Source organism: Eulemur rufifrons, chromosome 20 (assembly GCF_041146395.1).
Source record: "Eulemur rufifrons isolate Redbay chromosome 20, OSU_ERuf_1, whole genome shotgun sequence".
Taxonomy (NCBI): Eukaryota; Metazoa; Chordata; class Mammalia; order Primates; family Lemuridae; genus Eulemur; species Eulemur rufifrons.
In genome coordinates this window covers 4,956,010-4,982,317 of record NC_091002.1, presented here as the reverse complement: position 1 = coordinate 4,982,317, position 26,308 = coordinate 4,956,010, and the positions used below count along the sequence as shown (strand labels likewise).

Below are 26,308 nucleotides of genomic sequence, written 5' to 3'. Positions count from 1 at the left end.
AGGACAGTTTAAGTAGGGCATGGCTGAGTTCTGCTAGAGTTAGATATTGGATCATTTAACGCCTGGAAATCTGAAGTCCTTTCCAGCTGCCTAAGAGTGTAATAATGTGTGTACTTTCTTTCTAACTTTCAGCCCAAGAGGACAGCATATTAAAGTGAGAAGTCTGTGCCAGCCTGCTTTTCTCCAGAGCAGCAGTGGATGAATAAAGCTTCCTATGTTGTGTGATTCTCTGGCTCCCTCTCATCTACTGGCGTCAGTTGTCTTAATTTACTGGACTCAAATTCGGCAGTTGTATTCTGTCTTCGCAGTTTGTTTGGGGTGGAGGATGGGGAGAGGGTTTCAAAAGAACTAATTGGCATTACCAGTCACAGACCCAAAATGTATCGCACAAACAGTAAGAAGTGCAGAAACCCATTGCTTGTTCTGTGTGGGGCATCTAGCAGGCCAGACCCCTGGGTGGGCTTTGGCCCTCTGCTCCCTCCTCACAGATCCTCCCTTTGATCACAGGAGGTGGCCAGGTCAGACTTAAGACTGAAATCCAGGGATGTGGCCTCCTGTGGATGAGGCCAAGTGCTGCTTGAGCTGTTCAGAGAGGCTGGGCCTGTGTTACCTGGCCTTCCAGCGCCTGCTGGCTGTGAGCCTGTCAGCCCCTTGGTCTGGTGGTTTGGAATGGAAAAGGTGATGCTGCTATGAATACTTCCCAGCTATATGCCTTGAGCAAATTTCTAGGCTTTGAGCCCCAGTTCTTTTTTTAAAATGAGTTCGTTTGCCTATGGGAAGAGAAAATGAGAAGCCCTACAAGTGTTTTAAAGCCTTGTGCTTGGTTAGGGTGAAGTTTGAGTGAGGGAGGTGACATGTGCCTCCCGAGCTCGGTGGGGTGGTATCCAGAGGGGCTGTCTGCTGTTGGGTCCTTCTGAGAACCCCTAGGAGCCCCCAGTCACAGGCTCTTGTTACCAGGGGTCACTGACCAGTGAGATGAAAATTAAACTGGCTCTTCCTTCCAGTGGGCCGCCCCTGCTCAGTGTCAGGAGCTCTCATCACGAGTTGAAAATCTTTAATTGCTACCGAACAATACCCATTTCAAATGTGAGTCCTGTGATGTCCCATTGGGCCTCCTGCCTCTGCCCTTCACTCTAGGCTTACCAGTATTAAGTCGCTGGGGCGCATGGTTGCTGCTGTAAGGAAAGCTGCTGCTAGAAGGAGAACCTGGGCCCATCGCCAGGTGCTGCCATCGAGGCCCACCCCAACCTCCCTGTGAGGAAGGGAGCACTCCACGTGGCGCTTGGTACAGATCGTTTCTGCTCAGACTGCTCCAGTCGGATGGCTGCTCTGCTGGTGGCCATGACCTTTCTGGCAGAATTTCCCAACGGGTCAAATACAATTGTTCTCTGCTGTAATTCCACCACATAAAAAGTGGGCATGTTGTTTTCTCTTTATTTTAAATCTCTGGTCTTGTGTTTTTTCCTAAACCAGATGGGAAACAGCATCTCTGAACCTATCTGTCTACCTATGTACACATATATACACGTGCAGTTGTGAATGTTCCACTCAGTGATTTTAGACACAGTTCACAGACCTTTTCAGAGCTCTCCTGGTGGTAACTACTACATATCAAAAAAATGGATGAGTAATGTAGCCTACACTGTAAATCATTCATAGTTGGCTTTATAAAAACACAAACCTTAACAAACCCCCAAAATATCCAAAGTTATCTTCAGTCATTTTCTTGGGCTTCCTAACCTCTTGTACCGAACTGCCACAGGCAGGGCCTGAGTCCTAGTGTATGAGTGGAGTGTGGGAGCCGTCGGGTCCCCACGGGACTGGTGCTCACAGGATGCAGCAGGTTGAAGACTTGGGTGCTGGGCCACCATTGCAAATTTCTGTGCCCACTGCAAGAGAGAACAAGACTGAGAGTGAGAACCGTGCACTGGCTGCACCAGCCCAGTGTCTTCCCCTCTCCTCCCCGTGTCCTCTGCTAGCCCCTGTAGGAGAAAGGACAGAGCCTGGGTCTGTGATCAGAGCAAGCCGATTAGCCGGGGCTGAGCCTGCCTTAGTGCGTTAGCCCTGTTGACACTGTGCCGGGATTACTCAGTCCTGGCCTCCCACAGCCCTGGCCGCCTTGTTTACGGTGTTCTGTCGATAGTGTAGGATTGCAAGGAATAATAAGCAAAACCCCAGAGCTAGGTGGTCAAGCACAGGCCACACCACGGCCACGATGTCACTGGGGTTCTAATTTGGGGGTACACTGACTTGTTAGTTGACAACTGAGTCCCGTTCCCATAATGTAGGATGAGGAGGTAAGTGCTCTGGACACCGTATAGGACTTTTTAAAATCATACCTTGCCTATTTTCTGGTGTGGTTTTTTTTTTTTGTTTTTTGTTTTTTTTTTTTTTGGTTTTAGGTTTGTTTTGTTTCTGAGGGTGGCATGGGAGGAGGGTAGCTTTCTGAGTTACTGCATGGTGGGAGAAGTGAGCTGTTAAGAGGTCAGTGGGCTTTCCTGTTGTAGAGGAAAGAACACAGGTGCATCCTTAGGAGAAACGTGAGTTCCCTGGCCAGGAGCGCGAGGAAATCCTTCACTCTGGGTCTGTTAACCCGGTGGAGGCGGCATGCCCTTTCCGTGGGATGGGGCCTCCCCACCACGGCTCCTGCAGTGGGAACCTGAGTGGGCCAGCGACAGGGCTGTCTGAAATCTGTCTGTCCTGTGATTCTCTGCCTCTTCACATGCCACCCGGGAGGTCCACCGGTGCTAGACCTTTCTTGGTGGGCTGCTCCTCCTCCTTCTTCTTCTCCTCCAGGGCCTTCACTTTGGCCTCGTACTCGTCGGCCAGCGCCTTCCACTCCTTCCTGTTGTTCTGCAGCCGTTCAAACATGGGCAAAATCTCTTCGTGGAAACGGGAAAACTCCTGGAGGGAAAGAAGTTGCTTTCCCTTCCCGTCCTCACCACCCTGCCTCGCTCGCCCGTGGGGACCAGCAGGCAGGAGGGAGAGCCACCAAGAGGCAAAGCCCTAAAAAGGGACAAGGGCTCAGGGTTTGTGTTCCCGATGTTAGAACGTGGGGCTTTAGGGTGTGAACGCTCACGATGCGGACAGTGTTGGCAGGGAGGAGATCCAAGAACAGAGTAGAAAATGCCGCCTGCAGGGGCCGAGGGGCAGGATGGAGGGAGGGGTGGTGAACGCGGGCGGAAGAACACGGGTGCACGGGCAGGCCCTGCGGCCCTCTTCCGTCTCTCACACACAAGCACACGTCAACGAGCACACGTGGACACGGTGCGGATGGAGTTGGGGAAGGCAATGGGGGGTGGTGCCCTGTGTAGGGGCTGTGACTTGTGGCCACTTCTGGATCAAATGTTCTGGTCCCACCTTCCCCCAGAGGGGCACAGCCCAGTCAGGGACAACTTCACGGAAAACCAGCTAACGTCCTCACAGTGTGGGGCTGTCACCACAGAGCACACCCAGAGAGATGCAGCTCTTGTGGGGCCAGGGTGTCATGGGACATCACACAGGGGGCTCTGCAGTTGGACCCCTGCCTCAGTATGTCCCCCCAGCTCCTGCTCTGTGTCCTTGTGGGGCCATATGGCAGACCAACATGGAACACCTCCGTGCCACGCACCTTGTACACGAATGTGCACACGAAGTCGATGAAGCCAACCTGCAGCTTGGGGAGCTCGGCTGCCTTGTTCCTGTCCATCATAGGCTGTAGGGGAAGCAGAGGAGGGTCACAAGCCCCTCAGCCCCTGGGGACCTCGCCTAGCCCCCAACTCCACAGCTCTGATCAATTCGCTCCCAGAGACACAAAAAGAGCAGAGCCCAAGGTTGGAGACAGAGACTGGCCCAGGCAGCCAATCCTGCCTGACAGACACTGGCCCTTGGAAGCTAAAAGCCAAGATGACCCCCGTGGCCAGCTGTCGGTGGTGGCTTCTCTGCACATCCCTTGTTGGCTCTAGTCAGTCCAGCCTTGGAGCCCCGGTGGGCAGCAGCCCTTGCCCACGGTGCTGGCGTTGTCTCCTGAGCTGCGTTGCTGACTTGAAGACCCCGGCGTGGTCCAGCTCACCGTGGCGTGGGCCCTGCATGCCCTGCCAGGGGCCTGCCTGGAGCAGAGCTTGGTCCAGCTGGGCTTACCGGCAGAGCCACCTGGACCCACAGAGGGGCCCTGGCTCTTCCAGTTTCGATGACTCTCATCTCTGCTCGGGCATCACCCCAGCCCTGCTTTTTCCATAGCTTTACCCAGGTCCTGAGCCCCTAAACTCATGTTGCACGGCCTCACAAAGTGAGATTAAGACTCAGGACCCCAGAAGCCCCGGAGTCCCGGCTGCCACTGAGCCAGGCCAGAAGCTCCTGAGGACCATGATAGGGTCTAATCTCCTTGTTGGGGTGGGAGGTTCTGGAAGCAGCACTCACAATGGGCTGCTGATCCAAGACTGTCCTTTCCAAGTCACCTTGTTCCCAGAACTCAGCGGCCACCAGAAGAGCGACCTGGAGGGCACACAAAGGCAGTCATCAGTGGGCTCTGCGCTGGTCGGAAGGCTCTGGGCCTCATCTTCTCTGCCCCAGACTCTGGGGTCCCACCACTCAGGGCTTTGGGCCGCTCTTGCGCACAGGGGCAGGGGGGCAATTCCCATGTTGCCTCCCCGGCCAGGCCTGGAGGCAGCCCTCAGTGTTACTTGTAAGCCCCCGCCTGGGCTGCCCCCGATGTAGCCCCTCAAGGCTCTGAGGAGGCGTTAATTCCGGGTCAGTGTGGCCTGTGTGAGCACTAACCTTGCTCTGGACTTCCCAGGGCTTGGTGATGGCAGACAGGTCACAGGCTGTCATCATCATGGCCCTGCAGACAGACAGACCCAGTCACCAGTATTCACTGGACACCTTCTGAGTGCAGGTAGTTTTATATATTTTCTTATATGTAAGACAAGCCTGAGACAAGCCTGGGCAGACCTTAGCTCCAAATCAACATTTTTTTGGTGAAGTAGATGAAGAAATGGAAGCTCAGGAAATAAAGTGAATGATAGCTGAAGGCCCCAAACCAAGATGGCCTGTCTGCCCCTGAAGTCCTGCACTTTCTCCCCTGAAAATGGGGAGCGAATAGGGTGGGGTGTTTGTTTCAAGGCATCAGTAGGCTACTGAGAGATGTGCTGTTCTAGTGCCAGAGATCTGGGGGCTGGGGTCTTCTAGCTTGTCTGGGGAAAGGGTCTCAGGATCAAACAGCTGACGGGCGGGTGGGGCTCGTGCTCTGCAGGGGCTGAGCCCTGACACTCACATGACAATCTCCTTCCGCGTTGTCTCCAGGGACAGGTACTCCACCCAGCTCTTCTTGTCCTCATAGTTCTTGGACTCATCCACAATCTTCTGGAACATCGTCCTTTTCCTGAACCCAAAGAACAAGGGAGGGCGCAGATGGGAGCAAGTGGAGGGCACCCTCCCCGCTCCCCTGCAGGAGAGGCTGGAGGCTGGAATCCAGGCCCCTCTGCACCAGGATCGGGCCCCTTCCCTGGCTGTGCTGCCTGAGCCTCAGCCCCGGACTCCCCCGCCCGCCCCCTAGAGGCTCCCTATTCTGGCCCCTACGCCCTCGGGAAGGGTGCCCACTTGAAATAGAGCGCCAGGTCTGTTGCGATGATGGCGATGTCCATGAGGTGGATCACGTGCTCGTGCTGACGCCGGTTCAGGTTCTGGTAGATGTTCAAGCTCTGCAAGAGGCCGCTTGGTCAGTTGCAGGGCTGTTCCCAGGGCCATCGGGGTCCCCAACAGTCATCTCAGGCCACCAAGACCCAGCCCCTCCCACTCCTGGGTGGCCTGTCTGTCCTTTCCAGCCCGGGCCCTTGGGCCCTTTTCAGGTCGATCCTGTTCCTCTGCAGCCAGGACGGCCCTGCCAGCACCTCCCTCGGGGTGTCCACCCCTCTCCCAGCAGCTTCTACCTTGGGTCATCACTCTGGACCCAGGTGGCCGCACAGACCACAGCCCGGGGTGGGGAGGGAGGGGTGGGTGGTGTCCTGGTTCCTTGGGAACCACCCTGCTCAGCCACCCCTTTCTCAAAATCCGGCCACCCCATTGAGGCCTCTGCCCCCCACCAGGCAGTCCCGGACCCCTGCCTCCTCGGACCCCACCCCACCCCATGATGGGGATGTTTCCAAACTCGGCTCTAGCCCTGGGGCTCCTCACACAGCCCACTGGTGTTCTCCTGCTGCCAGAGCTGGGCCCACCCCCTCTAGCTTCAGCCCCAGGTCAGAACACCGGCTCCAAACACTGGCTCTTCAGGACACAGCCGCATGGTACCCAAGAGCAAGATGCAAACCTCCTCTGAGAGCAGGAACTTCCCAAACTCCAGGTGGTGCCGTTCCAAAATTGAAGAGCCATGGAGCTTGGCTAAGGGATTCTGGGACCTGTTACAGATTTCATTAAAAAAGAAATGAATGGTTAGAAGAACATCGGAGAGGTGGTGGGGGTGAGGGGCCAATGCTGGGTGCCCTGCTGGGGTGGGGGCACCCCTTGGTCCCCAGGGACTGCAGCTCCTATAGCAGGCCCCACTTTCTGCATCACAGCTACTGGGGTGCTCAGATTCATGCCAAGGGTGTGGAGGTGATCTATCGCTAGTTCACGTGCCGCCCGCGTGCCCCAGCGCGGAGCCTACTTCATCTGGTACAGGTTGTTGGTGCCACGGTGGTCGATGTCATGGCACAGACCGGCTGTCACCATGGCGAAGGCCTCCAGGTCCGTGTAGTAGCTCTTCAGCTTGCCCGTCTGTGGAGACAGGACCTCCCATGCCCATGTGCCCTGGCTCCAGTGGGGGGCAGGGGTGGGGGTTGGGGTGCTGGGCCTGAGTCTTCTCCCCTCCCCCCGGGTGCCCTCCGCCTGTGGCCAGGCTGGCGTGTACAGTCGGCGGGTGTTGGCCTCCTCCAATCCCTCTTCCCTTGAAGGGCCTGTCTCTTGCTCTCGGGGCACGTGGGGCACTACCGTGGCACCAGGAGGGGCTGCACAACCCTGGTCATTCAGGAGGCCTGACAGGGAGACCCTTCTGAAGTAACGGCCACGCACCATGAGCAACGTGAACATCGTCTGGGCCACGTTGAAGCCATGGCGCCAGTTGTGGTAGGTGATTCTCCGGTACCCTTTGCTGATAGAGAACAGGAACCGCACCAGGACCTGAGGGAGCCGAGAGGACACATGGGCCCTGGCACCAGGTGGAAGTCCCACCAAAGCCTCATGTGCTTTGAGTCCCATGCTTTGAGTCCATCATCCCCATGCCCTGTCTCCTAGGCCCCCATGACCTTCCCTGCCCCCCACCCCGTTTACCACTGGCCCTTTTTGGCCTTCGTGGTGGGGAGTGCCATGTCAGGCACCTGTGAGGTGGAGCTGGGCAGGACAGAATCCCATCACCCACCCAGCAGTCCATCCACCAATACATCCTTCCTTCCATTCATCATTCTATCCATTCACCCATCCATTCATTCATCAATTCACCCTCTCACCCATCCATCACCTATACATCTAATCACCCACTCACCCATCCATCACCCATCTGTCTAACCATCCACTCATCCACCCACTCATCTCTCCATCCATCCATCCACCCATCCATTCATTCATCAATTCACCCTCTCACCCATCCATCACCCATACATCCATATAACCAATCACTTACTCATCTACTCATCCATTCATCCACCCATCCACTAACCCATTCATCCATCCACCATCCATCCGTCCATTCCATCTATCTATCCGCCTGCCCACCCATCCACTTTTCCTTCCTTCCTTCCATCCACTCATTCATCTGTCTGTTCATCTAACCATGCACTCCTCCATCTCATTGTTTATTTTAGGCATACTTGCTGCACGTATTTTACCTGTTCTATGATGAACATGTCTGCCCCCCAAACTTCATGTGGGACCCTGGGGACCCCAACACGACCCCCTCACCTCCTGCCTGGGGGATCCAGAACCCCCTACCACATCCCCATCCCCAAATCCTGGGGAATTTAGGACCCCGCCTATGTCCCTCTGTCACGTCACCCACCTCCTGGGGGATCTGGAACTTGCGGACCACGCCCAGCTCGTAGTACATCTGGATGCCACATTTGACCAACTCCAGTTCTGTGCACTCCAGGTCAGAGAAGTGGAACTCATAGATGTCAAACTTGCTGGGTCCCGGCAGCTCTTCCTTCTGTGGGGAGAGACCTTGGGTTCAGGGAGGCAGGCCCATGGCAGCCCTCACTTGTTCTTCCACCTTTCTCTTCTCTGAAGCCCCTGTCCAGCTGCAGATGCCTGGGCATCTCTGCTGGCATCTGTCCTCCCAGTTGCTCCAGCCTGGAGCCCAGGATCCTCACATCCCTGCCAGTTCAGGCCATCCTCCCCTCTCCTCCCACTCTGTGGCCTAACAGTGAGGACTGTGCCCAGCTAGGTAGACAGAGTAATGGTGGGGAGACAAACAAGCAAACACAAAGGGATGTACCTAAAAAGAGATGCAGACACATGTGGATACACAACCACACCTGTGAACACACAGGCATACCCATGGATACACAGGCACATGTGTGCAGACTCACATCATGTAGACACATGCACACAGCCGCACAGTAATACAGATGAGTGACTTTCAGAACCTGCCAAGCTCATTCACTCGCTCAAAGGCCTCTTATGGAGGACTGACGGCCCATGAATGACTCTGGCTAAATCGTACAGGCAGGCGCAGGGTGCTGGAGACACCGTGTCACTGCCAAGGTACCAAGTGATGGTCTCTGGGAGACGCATAAGCACACATTCACAGGCACCATGTGCACACACACATGCACACACACACACACACACACACACTGGGTGTTGTGGGCTCCTGGCCATGCCTGTAGCAGGGATGACATGCATGGACATGTAGTTCAAGCCATGCCCACAGAAACTAAGCACAGGTGGTTCTGGGAAAGCACAGAAGCAACAGGTGGACACGGAGGTACACACAGCAGTGCAGACGTTGAGTTACGTTGTCAGTCGGACAAACACACTCAGAGACACGCTGGGTGAGACTGAAAGCCAGGATGATGTGGACACACACACGAGGCATGTACACACATGTGAATGCACACGCAGACAGCAGCCAACACCACAAGATGACGCTGTGTGTGCCAAGCACCTCTGAGCTCAGAGAAAGGAGAACTGTCCCCTCCCACCTCAGGGGTGGCCAGTCTCCCTGTGAGGGGTGGGAGCGGGACCCTCACCAAGATTGACCCTAGCTCGTCCTCATCGCAGTCAGCAGGCTCCTTCCCCAGGCGCTCCCTGGTTGGCTAACAGAGAGGAAAGATGTGTCCTGAGGCAGCCACAGCGTCACCTCTGCCCTCGTGTGTAGGACGGAGTGACGTCTGCGTACTAACGGGCAGCTTTTCCCTTGCCAAGGCCCAGGTGGTCTCTGGTTCCAGAGATAATGGTAATGTGTGTGTGGCAGCTCACGTTCCTGTGCGCTCCCGTGTTCTGGGCCCTGTTCTAAGCCACCCACATGTATGACTGATGGAATCTCCCAGGACGGACCAGGAAGCTGAGGAGACTGGGGCACGGGGAGGGCACCCTGGGCTGGGCAGTCAGGGTGGGCCCCAGGGTGTGTCCTGGCCCCGGGGAGCCCACCTCCCTGCTGCAGGAGGGGCAGTACCAGGATGGCCTGGATTTCGTCCTTGTCGCATTTCACATGGTAGAGAACCATGTCCTGCGCGATGTCCTTGCGGTTCTCCAGCTTGTTCATCTTGTCGTAGGTGTCGGTGTTCATCACCGACCAGCCCAAGAACTGAGTCAGGGACTGGGAGAGAGGGAGCAGCGTCGTCCACCCCAGCACACCTGGGGCGCACCTCCTGTCCACTGTGCCCCGCAGCTCCTGAGCAGGCCCCCAGGTGCCACCAGGGAGCTTCTGCTTCCAGGAATAGGCCCCACCAGCCCTTCCTGCCCCCACTCTCCCTGGCCTTGTGCTGGGCCGGGTCCAGATGCATGGTGAAGCCCCACACAGCCAGCGTCCCACACACGTCACCTCCAAAGCCGCATCTGGTAACAGGAGTTTACCTCCATGAGGACTTCGTCCTGTTCGTCAAAGGGTTTCCCATCTTTCCTGTTGTAAAACGTTGCGACCCCCACGATCTCCTCCTTCTTGTTGACGATGGGCATGGACAGCACGTTCTTGATGACCCAGCCCGAGTCGTCCAGGGCTCCCTCCTGCAAGGTGGCGTCCAGAGCTGAGCACCCCCTGAGACTGGCCCTGGCCCCCCAGGAGTGTGAGTCTCTTTTATTCTGCCTCCAACTGTGAGGATTGGGTCACTGCTCCTGTCTCTCCACTCCCTCCTTGTGTGTGAACTCATGTCCATGGTTTTTGTGTCGTGGTTTTCCCACTAGAGGAGGTGGAGGATATTTTCCCACCAGGCCTGCGAGGGCCGCGGTCCCACAGGAGCTCCCTCTCAGGAGGGTCCTGTGCTTGGTTGAATGCTCTGCTGTGGTGCTCTTAGAGTTCTTAGTAATTGCTCAAGAAGGGGCCACATATTTTCATTTTGCATTGGGTGCTGAAAATTGTGTAGTTGATCCTATCTTCCGTCCCCGTGATACTAGGCCTTGCCAGTGGAAAGTGGACAGTGCGCCAACAGCAAACCATGTTTCCACCAGTCCATTTCGTTTGACTGTCCTCCTCCCCCAGGAATGAGCCTTTGCCGGCCATGTGGCGCCAGATGAAGGCATGTGTAGTAGACTCGAACCCTCAATGGGGCCCTGCCTGGCCCAGCTGAGCCCGGCCCACATCAACTGAGACCAGCCGAGATTAGCCAAGACCAGCTGAGCCCAGCCAAGATCAGCCAGGATCACCTGGGTGCAGCAAAGATCACCCGAACGCAGCTGAGCTCAGTGAAGCTCAGCCAAGACCCTCTGAGCCCCGCTGACCTGCAGACCTATGAGCATGAAACATGTGCTTCTCATTGTCACTGAGACTTCGAGGTTGTTTATGCTGCAAAAACTAATTCAGTTCATCATTTCTGCACCAAAATATCTTCTTGTCCAAGTAAAATACAGTTTCTATCAAGGAATGGACAGGTACCTGAAATTGGAACATTTCATCAGCGGAGGCATTCATGATGTTACAAATCTGAAAAAGGATCAGAAAAACGACTTCGCCTCAAGCAGCTGAAGGTATAATGTGATTCTATAATGGACTCTCCATCCCAGTCTCACTTGCAAGGGGTGAAGTTCGAAGCTGGCAAAGCGCAGCAGCTGAGGGCTGGCCGCGGCACAGGGAGACAGGCAGGGAGGGGGACTGCGGGAGAGGAGGGGGAGGCACCAGGCCAGAGCAGGGCCGCAGCCCAGACAGCATGGGACTCACAAAGCCACTTTCTGCCACGTAGGTCGGAAGGCCGCTGGCCAGGGCCCAGTGGTCGGCCGGTGGAGTGCTGCGGGGAGAGCAGAGGGTCAGAGGACCAGCGCTCAGGTTGTCAGACACACACGTGCAGACCTGGCACAGTGTGTGAGCCCTGACATTTGTTCCTTCCTCTGGGCTCCAGGTGGGAGCAGGAGCCATGGAGGTGGCGAGCACTTGAGCAGGGCCTGAGGTTTGGCGATGTCTGGGCTTCGTCATCTCCCAGTGCTCTGCCGTGCCAGGGCCCTCACTCTGCAGGAGCCCTCGCCCCCTCCTGGGGACCCCAAGGCTGCAGCTGCCTCCTGGGACTCACACAGTCACCTGTCCTGCAGTCCTGGCCCTGACTTGCATTCCAGCCTGGCACTTGGGTCCCAGTGCTGTCTGGGGCCTAGGGCCGGGGTCCTGACAGGCTTGTGGGGTCATGGCCCCACGGCCACACATCTGCACAGTTGGAGGGGCTGACCACTTTGCCCAGTCTGTCTAGGCTGGGGTCCTGCCCTGACCTCGGGACTGGACACCCCTCCTCTCCCAGCCCCACAGGGGGTGCAATGCCAGGCCTCCCCGCTAGAGGCTCCACTTGTCTGGGTGGGGCTAGATGAGCCAAGGCAAGACCCTGAAGGCCTCCAAGTTCAATTGCTGCCGATGGGGCCACTGGCCGGTGCACCTGGACCTTGGCCATCCACTCTGGAGGTCCCCAGTGCCTCAGCTCACTCCTCCCTCCCCACTGTCTCCCAGAACAGCGAGTCAGCCTCCTGCTCCAGGACACCCACAGGGCAGGGAGCAGCCCAGGCCAGCCGGGCAGTGCTGACCCCACTGTGGTCCTGAAGCCACGCCTGGGGCTGAGGGTGTCCCTCCTGCGGGGACGCCCATTGTGAAGCCCTGGCACTTACGGAATGACTTTGATGTCTTCCTTGCCGTGGAGGATGTAGTCAATGACTTTGTAGAAGACGATTTCCTAGAAACACACACATTGGTTCTGGGGCTCCCAGCCACGCAAGGGATCCCAGGTGCCCTGCTCCCCACAAACACACAGTTACACACGATCACACACTCACATGTAATTACACACGTGCACAACAGATGTATCCACCATGCATGTTTTACAAGCACACACACATGCACTCACACACGTGCACATTATGGGCACACATGCTGGTACCCATGGGGCATGCTTCGTGCACTCTGATTTGGACCCATCCCCCTCTGGGTCCCACATAACCCCATGCTCAAACTGGGCCTGTACTCCTGCACACATGTGCACACGTGCACACATGCATGTTCACAAGCTCCCGCATGGGGAGATGTTATGATGATCGTGGATGGGGCACCAGGAGCCCGGGCAAGCAGAACATTTGCTGGCAACCTTGTTTGGGGGCCACCCTCTCCCACCCTGGAGCCAGAGCCAGGGAGCCACGGTGTGCAGCTGGCCTAGCCGGCCACCAAGACTTACGCGGCCGTCGGGCGTGCGTGGGCCTGAGTACGGCTGGGATTCTCCCATCAGCACAGGCCACACATCAAAGAATTCCTGGGCAGAGGAGAAGAGAGTGAGGTGGTCAGGGCAGGCACCGAGCCTGGTGGGCAGGAGGGCCCCTGAAAGCCCCCGGCCTCACCTTCTCTTTGGTCATGTCCAGGAGGCCCACCGAGTATCGGTCGCAGTTCAGATAGGCCCGCACGGTGTAGAAGGCCTTGTGGAATTGCCTCTCGATGTCTGTCAGCTCCTCAAACACCTTGTTGGCTGACCACAGCAGCACCTGGAGGGGGTGGCACACCTGTGAGCCTGTGGCCACACTTACGTGCCCACACCTGCCTGACCACACCTGGGAGGGAGCGACAAACGCTGTGCCCCAGGGTTTCCTCTGAGCGCACGACAACCTACTTCCTGACCCAGGGGACCTGGGCATGTGTGGGACAATGAGGCCTCCAGGCTTTGGCTGCATCCCTGCCACTCACGGCCAGTGCTGGCCTCGTGCTTGGGTAGCTCGAGTAGAAATCAATTGCTTTGAACGCCAAGACCTGGCCAGAGATTCCTCCGACTGGCTGTCGGGTGACAGCTTGTGATAAGCTGTGGCTTGTGGATATGAATCCATTATTTTCTGGACTTCAGGCTCTCTGCGGCTTCAGCAAAAAGAGTCTGAGAGTGATGATTTGGTGGCATGCCCATGGGGTCCTGGACAGACCCTGCCTGAACAGCAAACATCCCTCCCCATGGGCCCCTGGTGGTGGGTCAGCGCTGCTGCCAGGCTCGGACTAGCCCCTTGGCCCACACCCCCAGCCTGGGCCACACTTCTCTGTTTCCTCAGTCCCGCCCAACACAGGCCCCACTGTTGCCAGGTGTCTCCCGCCTGCCTGGGGCCAGCCCCTCCTCTCACAGGCAGGGATGGCTCCTGGAGCCTCAACTTCCCCTAGACCTCCCCGCAGGAGGCAGCCCCTCCCTGGGTGCGCCCTGCCCTCCCGCTGGTGCTGCAGCCGCCCCACCCGAGCGTGATGACTTGGCCTCTGGCTCCCTCTCTCCACCCCCAGGAGACATCAATGCCAGGATGAATCCCAACACGCCCAGACTCCCTGCATCTTCATCTTCACATCGGCAGACCCTGGCTGGGCATCTCCACCCTCGGACACTCGGGGCCTGCAACGCTGGGCTCTGGACTGCCAGGGCCCCCTGTGTCTCCAACACTCAGCCCTGCCCCCTCCCACACTGGGCCTCCGTACAGCCCCACCCTTCACTGCCTGGCTAGCGTGCCCAGCCTCCAAAGCGACCCTCCGCTGCCTTCCCTCCATCCTGCCCAGCATTCTGCCACCAGCAACCTCCAGAATGAAAGGAACACGAATTCCTACACCATCAACAGGCAACTGATAGAAAGATCCAAAAGCCACCTGACACCAAATCCACGTGGCACACACCACGCCCACCATGCAGGTAGGAGGCAGCACAGAGGAGGTGCTGTGGCCACGTCTACTTTCCTGTGTGGTGCTCCTGCTTGGAGGGTGCCCATGGCCAGTCTCTCCTGCTGCCCAAGGCCATGGGAATCTGTAGCTTTTTTCTGCAATGATTTTATTTACTTTTATTTGATAAAAAGGTGTGTATTTATGGAGTACAGTGTGATGTTTTGATCTGTGTTTACAGTGTGGAAAGATTCAGTAAAGCTAATTAACTTATCTATCACCTATTTTTTTTGTGGCAAGAATGTTGAAAATCTACTCTTAAGGCTGGTCCGAAGGTAGTGAGTTATCTCACTTGATTGTTCACGGTCAGTTACAGGTTGAACTCCTTGTTCTACTACTTTCCCCCCTCCTCACTACTGCACGTGACTAGTCTTAAAAAAAAAAAAAAAGAAAGAAAGAAAAGCTACTCTTTTAGCAATTTTGAAGTATACAACACAGTCATCCCCGATGTCCTGGGGGATTGGCTCCAGGACCCTAGGGACACCAAAATTTGTGGATGCTCAAGTCCCTGATATAAAATGGTGTGTCTGCGTATGACCTCCCATGCACTTTACTATTTATTTATTTTTTGAGACAGAGTCTCACTCTGTTGCCTGGGCTAGAGTACCATGGCATCAGCCTAGCTCACAGCAACCTCAAACTCCTGGGCTCAAGCGATCCTCCTGCTTCAGCCTCCCGAGTAGCTGGGACTACAGGCATGCGCCACCATGCCCAGTTAATTTTTTTATATAAATATTTTTAGTTGTCCAGCTAATTTCTTTCTATTTTTCAGTAGAGACGGGGTCTACGCTCTTGCTCAGGCTGGTCTCGAACTCCTGAGCTCAAGCGATCTCGGCCTCCCAGAGAGCTAGGATTACAGGCATGAGCCACCACGCTTGGCCCCTTCCACGCACTTTAAATCACTTCCAGAGTGCTTATACCTGCTGCAATGTAAGTGCTACATGAATAGTTGTTATATCTTGTAAAATTTGCATTTTTTTTTTAGACAGAATCTCACCTATTGCTTGGGCTGGAGTGCAGTGGTGTCATCATAGCTCACTGCAGCCTCCATCTCCTGCCTCCGGCGACCCTCCTGTCTTAGTAGCTGGGACTACAGTCACGCGCCACCACACCCGGCTAATTTTTCTATTTTTTTGTAGAGATGGGGGTCTCACCAGTCTTGCTCAGGCTGATCTCTAATTTGCATTTTTAAAATTATTGTATTGCTATTTTTATATTTTTTTCCAAATATTTTCCACCTGTGGTTGGTTGAATCTCAGAAGTGGAGCCCATGACGCATGGCCACTGCCCGTCATGGACAGTGGTCACCACGCAGAGCTGCCCTCCGGGTGGAGACCCTCCTGCTCCCCCAGCCTTGGTCACTCTTAGGTTGGTAGCGGGCGTGTAGCCCCCTCCCCTGCTGCAAACCCCTCTGCCCTAAACAGTGAGTCAGCTCCACTTTTCTGTTTGAACAAACACCTGGCCTCACCAAGCCCAGCCGCATCCTGTGACTGGCAGCACACCCAGCCCCCACGCTGTCTACCCGACCCTAGAGACACCCTGCTTACTGAGAACTTGATAATCCACTTCAACAAGCACCTAAAAAGCAAGCCCCCTCCGCTTATGCCCCTCACCGCATATAAATACCCTTGCCTCAGTCCCAGACGACTGCGACTTCCGACTTCCCGAGTCCCTGGAGCGCTCTGCTTTCTCCCAGGGCCGGAACCTCACTTGGGATCCGTTACCCTCACCCTGGAGCACTCCAATAAACCTCCTTACTTAACCCTTTCAACTCTGCTCGTCTTTCTTTTTCTGGTGCCGACCATCCAAAAACCTTACAGTCACCACCCTTCTACTCTCTTTCTGTGAGAGCAAGGCTCTCAGAGTCCGCCCTGAGTGAGGGTCTGCGGATTTGTCTCTCTCATCTCCCTGTGTGCTACACAGTCTGGGCTACACATCTGAGTCATCTGAGCATGTTGGTCCCCAAGACCTGTCCCGAGGTAGAGGGACAAAGTGAGGAGGGGAGAGGGCTTTGTGTCTCAGGAAAGACCTCACCTTCTCCATCCCCTGCCCCAGCCAGAACATCTGCTGTCACCGCCTGCCCCGACCCACACCAGCTACCACCGCTGCTAACACACTCATTTCCCGTAGCCAAGCACCGTATCCAAGGTGGTCTAACTCCAGGTGGCCCCACCCCAAGGCCTCTGTGCTTTCCTTCTTGTTTGTGTTTTTAACTTTCCCAGCGTTGTCTGGTACACACACGGCAATCAGCTGGAGTGCAGGCATCTCAGGGGTGCAGCTGGATGGATTTTTACGCACTGCCACATTGGGATTAGGGCGTCCCCTTTGCCCCTAGTAAAGCCCACCTGCCCCGACCCCAGCCCGCTTTGCAGCTTCAGTACGTGGCGGGCCACACGCAGTGTGCAGCATCCTGCCTCGCCACCCGGGCTGTGACTCTCTGCTGTCTGCTCCTCCCACCCGCCTGTTTGTGGGCGCTGGAGCTGCTTCTGTCTCGACTGTCAGGACTCACGGTGTCTGGGCAGTTCTGGGCAGGGGGCCTTGCCCCACACTTCGGCCTTCCAGAGCCTTCTCCTTGCCTGCGGCAGGTAGCTCCAGCTTCTTCCTGGGCAGCCCCCGACACCAACTCCAGACCAAGGGGCGCCCCCTAACGCATCCAGTGGTGGCTCATTGCCCGAGGGAGGGAAGTAGGCCATGAGCCGGGTACCTGGAGGCCTCCTGCCTCAGGGAGTGGCCGAGGGGGACGGGGCCCAGCAGGGAAGAGACGCTGGCAGCTCAGACCCTTATGTGAAATCCCTCCACTTTAAGTGATGGAAACTAGTGAAATCAAATGTTAGTACAGGGTGGGGCGAGGGACACGTGCGCTCCTGCAATCACCCAGCCTCGTGCCCCCGTCAGAGAGCTGTGACCCCTCCTGGCCTGGGCCTGCGCCCACCAGCCCAGCATGCCCAGCGCTGCCACATGCCACGTCAGCAAAGCACTGGGTGATTGAGTGACCTGGGCTTCTGGTCGGCCTGAAAACTGTGGTTTTGCCCTTCGTGGATTGATTAGGCGAGTTCTGGTTAATGCTTCAAGGTGAACCCAGGGTTACGGAGTTGGCCCCAGTGGACTTGGAGACCAGGGGCGTTCGGAGGACAGAAGTGGAAGGGGAGCATGGGAAGTGCTCATTACTTACAGGACAGGGGGCAGACAGTACCACAGGAAGGCAAGGCCGGCCGCCCCTGCACAGGGGAGAAGGACCCCAAGTCTCTGCCCCAACCCAGGGAGCCCTGGGCTGACAGCCACGCTGCGGGGAGCGTCCCTGCCTGAGGCTCTCGTGGATCCACCGGGGAAGAGCCTTCCTGGCCGTGGTCAGCACGACTGCCCCGGGCTGAGCACCTGTTGGGCCCTGGAGTGGAGGACAACACCTGGTGCCCCTTGGGGACCCAGCCACTCGAGGGCCCAACACTGGGCCATCTCCCTGCCACAGCCCCACCCACAGGGTCCTGTTTCTGGGACGTTTCTGCACTGGCCCCACGGTGACGGCCTCTAAATCTAGAGTGTGTCCCAGTGTCAGCGCCGAGGCCACACTTCGCTGCATGCGCCCGAGAGCTGGTTGTTGAATTTGCAGGAATTCTGATGGCTGGTTGTTAAACATAGCTGTCATTAAAATTAAATCATGTAAATCTATAAATTACAACATTATGTTGAAAACAAAGGTAATGAGTACCCAGACCCACTGCTGTCTCATAATTCCACTGCAGTTCACCATCTTCCGTGCTCTCGTGGCCTTGAGGGGGGCGACTGCCACGTCACAGCATTTGTTCCCCAGCTCCGAGCCTAGCACCCCGGGGGCTGCAGTGATGGAAGATGGCTGCACCAGCCAGGCCCCCTCGCACTGCCCCGGCGCCGGCTCTGGCAGCCCCTCCTTCCGGCCTCCTGACTTCTGCACATTTCCATTTGCTCGTGTAGCAAAAGTGTGAGCCCTTCTGACAGTGAAGGCCCCACCCCCTTCCCACACCTGTCCTGGGGTGGGCGCGAGTCCTCCCACCTTTACAAGGAGCCACCGGGACCCAGACACGGCCAGCCTGGAGGTGGGCAGGCCACAGTCCTGTGCCAACAGGGCCTTCATCCAGCTTTTGGTGCCACTCAGATGGCCGGGCAGCGGGAGGAAGCGCTCACTGACCTGAGCAGGCCACCGGTGTGATAGGTCAGAGAGAAATTCTAACGTCCTGGGGCCAAACCTATGGTTTCCTCGTTGCTTCTCTTGGGTTGGACAGAAGTGGGCGAGATGCTTCCCGGAAAGGCATTGGCAGGCGCCGGCTGGGCAGGGTGCTCAAGACGGCAGCAGGTGAGGAGCCTGCGTCACTGCTGAGGTTTTGAGGGTGGAGGAGGGGGGACCACCTTCATTGCAGCGGCTCCAGGAAGAGGGTCAGAAAGCCCAGGTGTCAGGCAGGCCGTGGGAGCTAAGCTTTGCTCGTTACAGATGTTTCTTTTCAAAAAGAGCTATGAGGCAGCCCGTGCTTTGTGCAAATTAGGTTTCTTAAAAACGCAGTTCAGAGCTTAAGGCCTCAGAAACAGCCTTTTCCTAGGACTAGGTGACGGGTGGAAAATCGGAAGTGCCGAGTGCAGACATGAGCTTCTGAACTCCCACTTGTGAGGTCGCAGCCTGACAGCCTGGAACGTGCCTCTCCAGGTGGGCTGTGTTTCCCAGTGTGGGCAATTCGCCTCCTGCTGGGTGCAGGTGGGACTCGAGTGCCGCTCTTACCCCCCAGTTTCTGGAGGGGCGTGTGGGGAGAAGGGCAGGCAGGGCAGGGGTGGGTGGGGGCTTGGTGACAGAGGCTGAGAAGGAGCCTTGGGGTGTCTGGGGGCTCCGGAAGGGGACCCTAGGGCAGCAGCAGTCTGGTGCCCGAGGAGGCCAGGGTGGTGGTGGGGAGGTGGGAGCCCCTAAGGCCAGGCATTGACAAGACCTGCTTTAACAGTGTGGGCCTGATCGCTGAGCTGGCGTGGGCCAAGGGGCATAGGAAGACAGGGACCCCCAAGACAGTACCCAGGGGCCACTACCAAGAAGGCAGAAGGGTGTGGCAGCTGGGAGGGGCCAGGATGTCAGTGGTAGGGACTAACCCATCCTGGGGGAGCATGGCCCTGGTGAGACCCCTGGGGGGAACGAGTATATAGGGTCCCCAGAAGATGCATCCAGACCTGCTGCCCATGGCCTGTGGCTGGGGTCTGCGGGTTGATTTGGATTTGGGCTGTGTTAGGAGGCCCGGTGGGATGAGGCTCTCCCCACTCCTGGGAGAAAAGGGGCTGCAGAGAAGGGGGCTGCTGAGAGCCAACCTGGGAGCGGGCCGGACCCCTGGGGCAGAGGCCCTGCCTAGCTGTGAGGCCACCACCTGGAGGCTGCCGGCCAGCTGGGTCCTCCTGCCTGGGTGTGAGGCCCACTTGGACATGTGCACTCTAACTTCTGGTGCTTCTGGGCTCAGACAGTGGCCCTGCGCTGGGCTGTATCTGCCATGTCACCCCAAAGGAAGCAGTGTCCTGCTTCTCTGCAGAGATCAGGGAGCCTCAGGTGCCCCTGGCACATTCACCCCTGGGAGAACCTGGAACCTGGAGCCTCCCTGCAGCTCCTTACAGGGCAAAGGCTCAGAAATGTTTGCAACTACTTTTAAAGTTATCAGAATACAGACTGAGAATCGACGGCTTTTCCTAGACCTGGCATTCAAAACACAATTATCACTTGAATTGTTATCATAAATGAAATACTTATGTACGAATCTAATAAAATACGTATAGAACCTATATACAAAAATGATAAAACTGATGAAAGAAAATCAAAGATCTAAGAAGGAGATTCTATATGCTTAGGATTGGCACACTCATTGTTTTTGAGATGGCAATTCTTCCCGACTTGATCTACAGATTTAATATAGTCCCAATTCAAATACCAGTATGGTATTTTGTGGAAATTGACAAACTGATTCTAAATTTCGTACAGAAAGGCAACAAATCCAGAATAGCCAGCACAATACTGCAGAGGAAAAGCAAGGTTGGAGAACTGACATTTCTAACTTCAAGATTTACTAGAAAGCTACAGGGATCAAGACAGTACGGTATTAGTGAAAAAACAAACACGTGTATCAGTGGAACATAGCAGAGAGCCCAGAAATAGACCCACACTGATATAGTCAACTGGCCTTTGACAAAAGAGCAGGAGTCATGCAGTAGAGGAAAGATAGTCTTTCAACAAAGGGTGCTCAAGCAATTGGACTTCCACAAGCAAAAACATGAATCCAGATAGAGATCTTTCACCTTTCACAAAATGAATTGTACACCTAATGGAAAACACACAACTAGAAAACTTCTGGAAGATAACATAAGAGAAAATCTAGGAGACCTTGGGTTTAGTACAATCTAAGTACAAACTAAGTATAATCCATGAAGGAAAAAAAATGATAAGTTGAATTTCATTAAAATTTAAAACTTCTGTTTTGCAAAATGCACCGTTCCGAGAATAAAAAGATAAGCCATACCCTAGGAGAAAATATTTGCAAAACACCCTAGTGAATTTTTGCAATTTTAGGTTGCCTCAGCATCCACTGTGAATACGACTTTAACTTTCTCATACCCCCAGCAGTCCTCAGTCACCCTTGCGAGTTTGCAGTTCTATGCTACACCCTAATGGCCCGAGCTGGCTGCAGAGATAAAAATTTAGAGGCATCTCTTGTGTCTAGCAGACTGGGCTCCCTGGACTATTCAGGCACTTGCCCTTGAACTTAAAGTGACCAAACCCCTATTCCCTTGTGTACACTGCTAGTTGCCTCCCGATTTTGCAGTCTCTCTCCCCGTCCCACCTCTCTCTCTCTGCCTGGCTCTTCACTCCAGCCCCTGTGACCTGGGACAGATGGAGGATGCCTTCTCATCTCATGGTGCCCTCCCTGCCAGGATCTGCAGGTAATAAATCTTGGAACCTGTTTCCTACTGTGCTGGTGTATTGAAATTGCACCTTCCACGTGAAGACCCAGGGGCTGCCTCAGGCCAAGTTCCCCTTGGGACGCCAGTGGGGACATAGGCCGGGCTCTCAGCACCACAGCGATTCTCAGGCAGGCACAACTGGACACGGGTCAGCCGAGAGCCACAGGGACACCCTCCAGTGTAAGCAAGCTCCCCAGGCAGGGGCCCCCTGGTCTTGGGGGTGGGACAGCCAGGCAGCAGGCCACCTGCCAGGTAAGTGAAGTCCCCCAAGGCAGGCACACTGGGAACACAGCATCCAGCCCCCTTCATGTCCTGTTGGAGTGGGGCTGCCAGCCACTGTGGCACTAGAACCCCAATTTACATGAGGTGGGTCTCAAAACAAACACAAAGGACTTGTATCGAAAATATACAAAATACTCTTTAAGCTAAACAATAAGAAAACAAAAAAACAAATTTTAAAAAGGGCAAAAGATCTGAAAAGACACCCTTTAGAGAATAAGATGCACAGACATCAAACAAGCACATGAAAGGATGCTCAACTGCATTTGTCATCGGGGACTGTAAATCAGAGCAATAATGCAATACCACTGCACACCGACTAGACTGGCTAAAATTCAAATAGCTGACAGCAGCAAATGCTGGTAGCGCATCAGGAACTCTCGTTCACCGCTGGGGGAACCAAAATGGCACAGTCACTCTTTGGCAGTTTCTCATAGCGTCGAACATAGTCACGCCACATAACCCAGCAACCGTGCTCCTTGGCGTTTACCCAGTCGAGCTAAAAACACGTTCACACGAAAACCTGCACATGGACATTTATAGCAGCTTTATTCATAATTTCCCCAAGCTGGAAGCTACCAAGATGTCTTTTAGTAGGTAAGGGGATAAACAAACTGTGATACATTCCTACAATGGGACCTTATTCGGCAATAAAAAGAAACAAATGAGCAAGCCACAAAAACACATGGAGGAAACATAACTGCATATTACTAAGTGAAACGGGTCAATCTGAAAAGGCTGTACACTATGTGACTCCAACCATATGACTGTCTGGAAAATGCACAACTGTAGACACAGTAGAAAGATCAGTGGTTGCCAGGGTTTGGGTGAGGGTGAGGAGGGCTGAACAGGTGGGATACAGGGGATTTAGGGCATTGGTGCTGTTCTTTATGATCTGTGATGGGGGATGCATGTCATTATGCATTTGTCAAGACCTATAGAACTTTACAGCACAGAGTGAATCTTAATGTATGTACAAAAATCATTTAGTAGGTTGGGGGATCCAAGAAAGATGCAGACTGTGATAAGATAATCTTACTGCGTTACAAATGTCTGGGATGGCCTCACTGAAGGGGTTGGGGAAAGAGTTGGCCTGAGTGATTTTGGAAATGAGTGGCACCTCTAAGAAGGCAAAAGGAATTGTTCATTAACACTGAACTCTACTTAATAAAGTTACTTTCCATGGGGGTAGGTTAGCAATTCTGACTCTATGATACATGCACACCGAAATTAAACAAGTAGGTGAACGGATGGCAATGGCTCCCGGGTGTCTCACTGTTGACGTGGGAATTCACATATCAGAGCGACCATGTGGTAGTGGACTAGGGTTGGAGACGTCAGTCAGACGCATGCTTTACTTAACACAGACACAGAAGTTGCCTGCAGGAATATTTATAGGCATGTGTATGGACAAGGGCTAGACACACATCTCTCCTGGCTCTGTCAGCTGAGAGCGCCTAGAAGCAGTGACCCCCCAGCAGCATGAGCACGTCCAGCACCCTGATCTTGGCTTCTAACACCACTCTCCATAAAAGGTCCTGGGCTCCTCAGAGAAAGGCCCATTCTAGGGCCAGGTAGGAAATATACAAATGAGCTTGGAGCACCTTGTATTTCCAGAAAGTAAGGAAGTTTAAAACCAAACTAAAACAAAACAAAGCCCTGCAATGATGGGAGTACGTTAAGGGGCACAGGACCCAAATGAAAGAGTTCCCAGTGGCAAAAGCCGAGACCATTTGCCCAAGACAAAATAGTACTGGATCATACCCTAACCTAAAGCATAAAATAAATGCCCATGAGTTCCCACTGACATAAGTAAATGATAGGATGAATTAATAATGGGAGAGAAGAGAGAAATCTCTTGTGTAGAAGAATTCCACATAAACTACATAGCTATACCGCCCTACAGGAGGGTGGGCATTGCTGAAACGGGGGCTGTGCACGGTGCCTCCCTCCCTGAGTGCGGCGTGGCAAGGGCCATGGGGTGCGGCTGCGTGAGGGAGAGACCTCACAGGCACAACTCAGTTGGGAAAACAGGTTCACACCATAGTCATGCGGTCATAGGGGCCTCTCATGTCATTCCATTAAATGGCACTTTACCTCTGTGATCTTATTCCGAAAACCCATAACCACATAAGTATAAGAAAACATCAGAAAACTTCCAATAGAGGGGAATCATGCGCTACGCCCAAACAGTGTTTCTCAAAACTGTCCTGGTCATCAAAAACAAGGAAACTCTACGAAACTGTCACAGCCAAGAGGAGCCCAGGGAGATGTGACGAGGAAACGTGTGAGATCCTGGTTGGGATCTTGGGACAGAAAAGGACTTCAAGGAAAAACTAAGGCAATCTGAAAGAAGTGTGGACTTTAGGGAAAAATAATATATCAGTATTGGTTCATTAATTAAAGTTGCTAATAATGAGGGTGGCTGTGCGCCTGCGTGGGGAGGGGGCGTGTGCAAACTCTGCTTTGTATGTGCAATTGTTTCTGTAAATCTAAAACTGGCCTAAAACATTCTTTTAAAAAGTAACATGGAAAATTTATATGAAATGTCCAGAACAGGCAAGTCTATAGAGACAGAAAGCAGATTCGTGGTTGTCTGAGCTGGGGGGAGGTGGAAGTGACTGCTAGTGGGCGAGAGCTTCTCTTTGGGCTGATGAGAATGTCCTAAAAGTGATTGTGGTGTTGGCTGCACAACCCTGTGAACGTATCACAAATCATGGAATTGTTCACGACGGGGCAGAAACCAAATCTGGGGTCTGAGGAACGGCACAGTTTGTGTGACCAGCTCCGGGCCCTGATATGGCAGGAGGGGTTGAGAGAGGATCTTCCCTTTTGAAGTAAAAACACAATAAGCAGATTTGTAAAAGGCAGGGAACTGGCTGACATCGAGGGAATGGTTGTCCATGTCAAAAAGAGGCTGCCTGTGTGTGCACACCTGGAGGAGGGAGGCAGCGAGGGACCTGGGGGGGCAGGGGCAGGTCACATGAGCACATGGGTGGGGGAGGGGAGATGGAGAAGCCCCACTCCTGAGACCAGAGAGCAGAAGGACGGATGCACCTGCAAGGGTGTGTGGTGTGAGTGTGGTATGTCGTACGTGTGTAATGTGCGTGTCTGTAGTGCATTTGGTGTGCAAATGTGTTTGCTGCATGCATAGTGTTTGGATGGTGTGTGCATGGTGAATGGCTTGTTTGTGGAGTGTGTGGTGTGAGTGCAGTGTGCAGTGTCTGTGATGTGTCTAATGTATGTGCTGTGTGTAGAGTGTGATGTGTGCGGTATGTGATGTGTGGTGTGTGGTGTGTGTGGCATGTGTGCTCTGTGGTGTATGATAGTGTACATGTGGTGTGTGTGATGTGTGCTGTGTGGTATGTGGTGTGTGGAGTGTGTGTGTATGGTTTGTGGTGTGTGGGGTGCATGTGGTGTGTGGGGAATGTGGGGCATGTGTGGCGTGTGTGGAGTGTGGGGTGTGTGCTATGTGAGGTGTGTATGGTGTGTGTGTTTTGTGTGTTGTGGGATGTGTAGTGTGTGTGGTGTCTGTGGGGTGTGCTGTATGTAATATGTGTTCTGTGTGGCATCTGGCATGTGTACTGTGTGTGGAGTGTGGGGTGTGTGCTATGTGAGGTGTGTATGGTGTGTGTGGTGTGTGTGGTGTGTGTGTTGTGGGATGTGTAGTGTGTGTGGTGTCTGCAGGGTGTGCTGTATGTAATATGTGTTCTGTGTGGCATCTGGCATGTGTAGTGTGTGTGGTATGTGGTGTATGTGGTGTGTGTGGCATGTGTGGTGCGTGTGGAGTGTGAGGTGTGCTGTGTGTGTAGTGTGTGCTGTGTGTGTTCTCTGTGGTGTCAGATGTGTGTTGTGTGTTGTATGTAGTGTTTTGTGTATGGTATGTGATGTGTATGGTGTGTAGTGTGTGTTGTGTGGTATGTGATGTGTGTTGTGTGTGGTATGTGGTGTGTTGTGTGTAGTATGAGGTGTGTGTGGTTTGTGCTGTGTGTGTGGTGTGTGGTGTCAGGTGTGTGTGTTGTGTGTGTTGTGTTGTGTGTGGTGTGTTGCATGTGTGGTGTGAGGTGTGTTGTGTGTAGGGTGTGTGGTGTCAGGTGTGTGTGGTGTGTGTGGTATGTGATGTGTGTAGTGTGTTGCATGGTGTGAGGTGTGCTGTGTGTGTGGTGTGTGTGGTGCATGTAGTTTGTGGTATGTTGCATGTGTGGTGTGAGGTGTGTTGTGTGTGTGGTGTGTAGTGTCAGGTGTGTGGTGTGTGTGGTGTGTGGTGTATGTGGTGTGTGTAGTGTGAGGTGTGTTGTATTTGTTGTGTGTGGTGTCAGGTGTGTGTGGTGTATTGTATGTGTCATGTGAGGTGTATTATACGTCTTGTGTGTGGTGTCAGGTGTATGTAGTGTGTGGTGTGTGGTATGTGGTGTGTATGTAGTGTGAGGTGTGTTGTATATGTTGTGTGTGGTGTGAGTTATGTGGTGCATGTAGTGTGTGGTGTGTGGTGTCAGGTGTGTGTGGTGTATGTAGTGTGTGGTGTGTGTACTGTGAGGTGTGTGTGGTGTGTGCTATGTGGTGGGTGGTGTATGTTGTGTGTGGCAGTGTGGGGTGTGTTGTATATGTTGTGTGTGGTGTGAGTTGTGTGGTGTATGTAGTGTGTGGTGTGTGTAGTGTGAGGTGTGTGTGGTGTGTGGTGTCAGTTATGTGTGCTGTGTGGTGGGTGGTGTGTGTTGTGTGTGAGGTGTGTGTGGTGTGTGGTGTCAGTTATATGTGGTGTGTGTGGTGTGTGGTGGGTGGTGT

The 26,308-nt window shown here is 54.3% G+C and overlaps 1 protein-coding gene across 3 annotated transcripts in view; it reads right to left on the bottom strand.

Annotated features, from left to right (window-relative positions):
• Positions 1–1,695: 1,695 nt before the first annotated feature.
• PDE6B (phosphodiesterase 6B) overlaps positions 1,696–26,308 on the bottom strand; it is a 32,836-nt gene continuing 8,223 nt past the window's right edge. The window contains exons 4-22 of one of the 3 annotated variants that reach the window (XM_069495498.1): positions 12,964–13,104; positions 12,804–12,878; positions 12,244–12,308; positions 11,321–11,387; positions 11,039–11,086; positions 10,024–10,173; positions 9,623–9,766; positions 9,198–9,263; positions 8,006–8,152; positions 7,024–7,131; positions 6,620–6,729; positions 6,284–6,371; positions 5,578–5,678; positions 5,252–5,359; positions 4,756–4,819; positions 4,399–4,473; positions 3,611–3,694; positions 2,754–2,904; positions 1,696–1,889 (exon numbers count right to left, since the gene is read on the bottom strand). In XM_069495498.1, coding sequence (XP_069351599.1) covers positions 1,828–1,889; positions 2,754–2,904; positions 3,611–3,694; positions 4,399–4,473; positions 4,756–4,819; positions 5,252–5,359; positions 5,578–5,678; positions 6,284–6,371; positions 6,620–6,729; positions 7,024–7,131; positions 8,006–8,152; positions 9,198–9,263; positions 9,623–9,766; positions 10,024–10,173; positions 11,039–11,086; positions 11,321–11,387; positions 12,244–12,308; positions 12,804–12,878; positions 12,964–13,104 — 1,854 coding nt within the window. In that variant the 3' untranslated portion in view covers positions 1,696–1,827. Of the gene's footprint in view, positions 1,890–2,753; positions 2,905–3,610; positions 3,695–4,398; positions 4,474–4,755; positions 4,820–5,251; positions 5,360–5,577; positions 5,679–6,283; positions 6,372–6,619; positions 6,730–7,023; positions 7,132–8,005; positions 8,153–9,197; positions 9,264–9,622; positions 9,767–10,023; positions 10,174–11,038; positions 11,087–11,320; positions 11,388–12,243; positions 12,309–12,803; positions 12,879–12,963; positions 13,105–26,308 lie in introns of those variants that run through there. The other 2 variants (XM_069495499.1, XM_069495501.1) reach the window with 2 other exon arrangements.